This window comes from Benincasa hispida, chromosome 3 (assembly GCF_009727055.1).
Source record: "Benincasa hispida cultivar B227 chromosome 3, ASM972705v1, whole genome shotgun sequence".
Classification (NCBI taxonomy): domain Eukaryota; kingdom Viridiplantae; phylum Streptophyta; class Magnoliopsida; order Cucurbitales; family Cucurbitaceae; genus Benincasa; species Benincasa hispida.
The window spans coordinates 45,645,088-45,651,486 of NC_052351.1; the positions used below are offsets into that span (position 1 = coordinate 45,645,088).

General features: G+C 30.4%; 1 protein-coding gene across 1 annotated transcript; it reads left to right on the forward strand.

Moving 5' to 3' along the window:
* The first annotated feature begins 365 nt into the window (after window positions 1-365).
* On the forward strand, window positions 366-2,685 carry LOC120074473 (transcription factor DIVARICATA-like). The gene is made up of 2 exons (XM_039027609.1): window positions 366-1,535; window positions 1,944-2,685. The coding sequence occupies exons 1-2, from the start codon at window positions 1,117-1,119 to the stop codon at window positions 2,407-2,409; spliced, it is 885 nt and encodes a 294-aa protein (XP_038883537.1). The 5' UTR covers window positions 366-1,116; the 3' UTR covers window positions 2,410-2,685.
* The last annotated feature ends 3,714 nt before the right edge of the window (window positions 2,686-6,399 follow it).

The window sequence follows — 6,399 nt, forward strand, 5'->3', positions numbered from 1 at the left end:
ATTTTTTAAAAGGAAATTGTAAGATAAATACATATAAGGAAAATTATTTTAAATGGTAAAACTATTGAAAATAGATATAGCAAAATTTTAGAACTATCAATAATAGATGTTGATAGACATTGATAGACTATTATCGTCTATCATTGATATTTTTAAAATTTCACTATATTTTTTAAATATTTTAGTTAATTTTTTTATATTTAAAAATAACGTATTTTTTTATAATATATAAAGTGAAACATCGAAATCTCATATTTCGATATTAATAATAAAATTCATGTCAATTAAAATGGATATGGACATTCTAAACTTTGATGAGAACACCATTTTTTTTTCTCACAAATGGTTTGGCAATTGGCATCTCTCCGTTTTCTTTTTATTTTTCCTTTCTCTTTTCTCTCCTCTCTCTCTTTTAAAACTTTTGTGTGAAGAATCAGCTCCCACAATCACCAGACCCACCAATTACAACTCAACACTGTTGACCTTTCATTTTCACTCTCTTTAATTCTCTGCCATTTTCTTCCTCCTTACACACACCTCATAACTACTCAACCCATTTTCCCCTTCCATAATCACTCCCACCACTAACCTAGCTCAGCTATGGCTTTCTGATACATCTGATTTCCCTTTTCTACTCACCATTTCAAACAATTTTCACCATTTCTCTCTTTTAACATCTTGGGTCTTCCATTTTTCAATTGGGTTTTCTTCTTTGCCATTGATTTTGCTTTCTCCATGCTTTTCCTCAAATGGGTCGAGCTCTATTCACAGTTTCCTGAAAGAAAACCCCCTCTGTAATTCTCATACAATCCGAGCTTGATTGACTATGGCGATGATGGAGGATTGATTTACTGTAATTTGTTTTGTTTGTTGCCTCGGATCTGAAACTGAGCCTCTAGGGTTTCGTTTTGGTCCTCTCACGAATCTTCCTAGGGCTCTGAAAAGTAAAGAAGTCTTTTCAAGATTCCCCAATTTTTTTTTTTTGCCCTTTCTAAGTGAAAAGGCTTCACTGATTCTTCTCAGATGCTCTTGTTTTTAATGCTTTCATGACCTAAAAAAGCTCTCCATTCCTCTGCATTTCCTCTCTGGGTTTTTAGAGAGAGACATTTTTTGGCTATGGAATTTCTGTCTCCAGCTTCTTATCTTCGAAATTCTAACTGGCTATTTCAAGAAACAAAAGGAACCCAATGGACCCCTGAAGAAAACAAACGGTTCGAGAATGCTTTAGCCTTGTACGATGAAGATACTTCCGATCGGTGGTTCAAAGTTGCTGCCATGATTCCTGGCAAAACCATCGGTGATGTGATTAAGCAGTATCAAGAACTGGAGGAAGATGTTAGTGATATTGAGGCTGGTTTGATCCCAATTCGTGGATATGCTAATCGTCATTCCTTTACATTGGAACGAGTTGATAGTAGCCATGGATTTGATGGTTTGAGCCATTTCTATGGCTCCGGAGTTAAGAGAGGAACCTCAACTAGACCTTCTGATCATGAAAGGAAGAAAGGAATTCCATGGACTGAAGAAGAACACAGGTAAGTTTTAGCTCTGTTCTTTGTTCTGTTATCACTGAATTAGGATTTTCATTTCAAATTGTTTTTATCTTGTTTCTTGGTGCTAAAATGTTATATGATTAGAGGGTTGTTAACAGTTAGAAATCAATTTACCACTTTATTTTTAACAGTCAGAAATCAATTCAACACTTTATTTTGAAGGATTCAAGACATGTCATAGAGTGATTTTAAATATGAGAAAAGGGGTTTAAACCATTTAAAAATTACCCACAAACATGCCCTCAGTGTTTTGTCTTGCTCTATCTTGATTAAGAATATACAGTAGTGTTCCATGTCTCTGTCAGTTGAGTTTGTGTGTTTTTTTTTTGTTGGTATCTCATGGCTGTGCAGCTTTTGATTTTGGGGTTTTTGTTGATTTTAAAACTACAGGCAATTTCTGATGGGTCTTAAAAAATATGGTAAAGGTGACTGGAGAAACATTTCTCGCAATTTCGTTACGACGAGAACACCGACACAAGTCGCTAGTCATGCTCAAAAGTACTTCATTAGGCAGCTAAGTGGTGGGAAGGATAAGAGAAGATCGAGCATCCACGACATCACAACCGTCAATCTCCCCGATATGAAATCTCCAGTCGGAGATAGTAACAGACCTCCATCCCCAGATCCTGCTACAATGGCTACACACCTGCATCAGCTTTCGAAAATGGTTGGCAGTGCTGAGCAGCAATTTAACTGGAAATCTTCAAATCAAATTCTCGACTCATCGAATGGTAACATGTTTATGGTTATGCCTTCAAATGGAACTCAGCAGCAGGAAGAAACCATTCATGAATCTCCTATTGCACCTTACTATACTATTTTTCAGATGCAACCAATGCACCAACATTATCACTGAACCTTTTCTTTTCTTTTCTTTTCTTTTTTGGGAGATTTTTGATTGTTAGAACTTAGGATATCCTTATTAATTAAAAGAATCAATCTCATTTAGCAATCTTGGATTGCTCTATCATATGATTATTGTGCATCATGTTGCTCTGATGTGAATATGTTGATGAGGAGAAATAGAACTTAAAGCTAGTGCATTGTTGTTAGGCTTTTTACTGAGAGATTTGCTTCTGCAGATCATGATTCAGGGTTAACTTTATGAATTATCATTTCCAGTGGTTTCTTTTTTCTTTCGTGTCGATCGAACATCGATTGCTCTCGAAAATTAGGAACAACTGAATATTTCTTCCTTCAACCCCTAACCCCCATGAAAAATCTCAATAACTCCATTTCATATTACTGTTGATATCTAATAAGAAAATATTCAGTGATAGTAAAGTGGAATTTATGGTTTCTTTAGATGTCATAATTGGATTATATTTATTTAATTCCTTGGTCATCAGTGAACCCTTGAACCCACACTACTCATGTCACTTAAAAGGAACATAAGAAATATAATATTGTAATTAATTTTTGGAAAAAATTAATTTATACTTCCAAACTGTTGCATTAATAATGATATTAATTTAAGCATACTAAAGTTATAAATGAATTAACTTAGACTTTCTTTTAGTGATTCATACTATTTTCAATTAAATTAATATAAAATTAACTTAGAATCACCTAAATAATAATAATAATAAATTTCCTAAAGTTTTACTAAGTAGGCTAAAAGATTGTCAAATAATTTATCTTAAATAAGGGGAAAAAAATGAGAAAGATGAAAAGATGAAACATTGCTTATGTTAATAAGAACCACTACTATTAATTATATTCCAACATTTTTTTTTAATATTCCATGTCCTTGCATTTATAGAAGTTATACACATCTAGACTACATTATTGGTTTTGAAAATGGAATTCTAATAGTGGTATTTTTTTTTAGAAAAGAACAAACATAAATAATCAAATCTTGAGAGATAATCTCAGTAAGCCACAACGAAAACCGACTCTCTAAAAAGAAAGTTTGGTGATATTCCATCATCCAACAGGCAGGAAAGAGTGATAGATCTTATAAAAGTTTAAGGTATTAATCGGTAAAATTATTAATTTAAAATTTTAGATTATACAACTCCAAAATTGACTTTTACCATTTTAACCGCCCCAAGCAAATTTTAGAGTCCAAGATAATAAGAAGCACTCCTAATGGGAGGAGTTGCACATGAATCAAGCACATACTTTTTGTTACAAAAACTTCTAGAAATTAAGGAAGAGTTCTCTTTATTCTACCAAATAAAAAGTTATAATAAGGAAAAAATTACAAATATGGTTAAATTTAAATAATCTATCAATGATAGACCATATTATTAGCAGGAGTCTATTGATAGATCATATTACTGGTAAGAGTTTATCAACAATAGAAGTGTATCGTTGTTGATATACTTGGGAGTCTATCAACGATAGAAGTCTAAATGATGTTATACACTTGGTTATTATTTTTAAAAATGTTAACAATTGTAATTACCCTTATAATAAATATCATTTTGAATGATCATCTAAAAGAATTAATTTTTTTTTTAAATCAACCTAATTGAGAAAAAAGAACAAGGCTTTAAACTTTAAAATTGGTATGTAAAAAGTTGAGCATCCAATACTCAACTCTCTTTCTAAATATATATGTTATAGTTGTATTAATCCACAAAGGGAAAAGGAGAATGCAATTTAAATAGTAATCTAATCTAAATGGAATATTCCTAATAGTGGTTTTAAAAGAGGACTTTAAAAAGTTTCATTAAGAGACTTTATTTTGTTTATTTGTTTGACAAGACAATAAACAGTTGTCTCTCCTATGGCCTTATAGCCTCTCTTATATATATATATATATATATATATATGAATGAGTTCTTCTTCAAAAGGAATCAAGCATTTCTCTTTGACTCCTTTTTAAATTTTATAAATTTTCAACAACATCATTGAAGTGTTCTCAATGAATGAAAGAATAGTCCATAGGTATTTTAATTTGCTTGTTTGACCAATGAGAAAATTAATTAAATCTCTAGGTAATTAAGAAATTAAATTAAATTCCAACTCAGAATTGAATATGAAAAATTGTAATATGTGTTTAAAGTGTATCGAGACATTATTATATCCAAAAATCTATATCTTAAATCGATTGTCCAAAAAACTTAAATTAATAGGTGAAGATGAATTTAATTATATCATTTAATAATCCTCCTCACTCATGGACTTGAATTATGAAGAAAACCCAACAAATAAAAATGAATATTAAATGGGGAGGAAACAACAATACAGGACACAAACCAATCTAGTATGATATCATATTAAATCACTAATTGACCCAAAAGATTAACCTGATTGCTAGAGGTAAATTTAATCTTATATCACTAAGACTCCCCTTACTTGTGGGCTTGGTATATGAAAAAGACCAATAAGTGGAAATCAATATTAGTTGAGGAAGAAACAACAATGTAGGGGATTGAACACATGACCATCTGCTCTGACACCATCTTAAAAACTCTGGATGAAAGCAAATTTAATATTATATCATTTAACACTCATTTCACTTGTGAGCTTGAAATATGTAGAAAAGCCAAACAAGTAGAAATCAATATTAAATGGGAAGGAAACAATATTGCAGGGGCTTGAACAAAGAATCTCCCTCGAATACATGTCTTAATACTATCTTAAATCACCAATTGACCCAACAACTTATGCTAATAGATGAAAATGAATTTAATATTATATCATTTAACAGTACAATAATGAAGTTGAGCTTTATTTAATAATAATTACTGGAAAATGGGCATATGGACTAGTAAGAACGTTAAAGTTTAGATATATATAGAAATTTCATGAGTGAGCCTATGATTGTTTAAACATTAAATATTCTCTACTTTCATTAACTAAATCTCTATACATTTTAAACTTCTTTGTTAAAGGATCGATATAATTAAATTTACCATAATTTATAAACTTAGTACATGTTTGAATTGATTAGAGAAAAAATGATTTTCAAGAAAAAAAATTGTTTAAAATACACTTTGAAAATATTTTAAAAGCTATTTTGAGATATTGTCAAACACGTCAATTTTTTCTAAAATGACTTACTTTCAAAATTAAACACTTGAAAAAATAAACCCAACACACCCTTAAACTCTATAGCTGATAAGTGAGATAAAATATTAAAGTGTTGACATAACCAAATTTATTATAACTCACCGACTTAAGTTTTCAGGTTGAATTGCAATTTAATGCTCTCCATCATCAATTCCGACATGATACTCTATTTGCTCATCATTGAAGCCTTGGTTTGCACCTATTCTATTTTTCTTTTTTTTCTTTTTTTTCCCAAACCAAAAAAATAAAAATAAAAAATAAAAATAAAAATGAGTATATAAAATGCTAGGATTCATATTTGGTCACATCACTATTTGAATTTAAAATGGAGTTTGTTGAAATGTTAGTGGGAAGGCCCTTCTTCCACCTTTATTGGTTCCTCATACTATTTGTCGCATCCAAAACCACACAATAATCCTCCAAACAAGCAAAGAGAAATAAATGTTCCCTTAACTTTTCTTAAAGCAAGGTGGATTGTTTTAATCTCTTTCTCCCTCTCATTTTCAAGGAATTCTTTCTATATAGGCTTTTAGTTCAATATCACGTAGGGTCGAGAATATATATCGACTTAAATCAGTTATATATTAACATAAACATAGTTTAGTGATAATTAACGTATATTTTTTTTCATACAAAGATCAAAGATTGAAATTCTAATATTCCACATTTAAAATAAAATCTGTTGAACAATGTTTAGATCGACAAATATGAACTGAATTCAACCTAATTTTTATGAGGATTAAGTTCGAATCTTTAACTTTTAATTTTACAATTTAATATTCTTTATAAAGGATGTGGTAGAACTTAGGGTTTGGTTTTATTA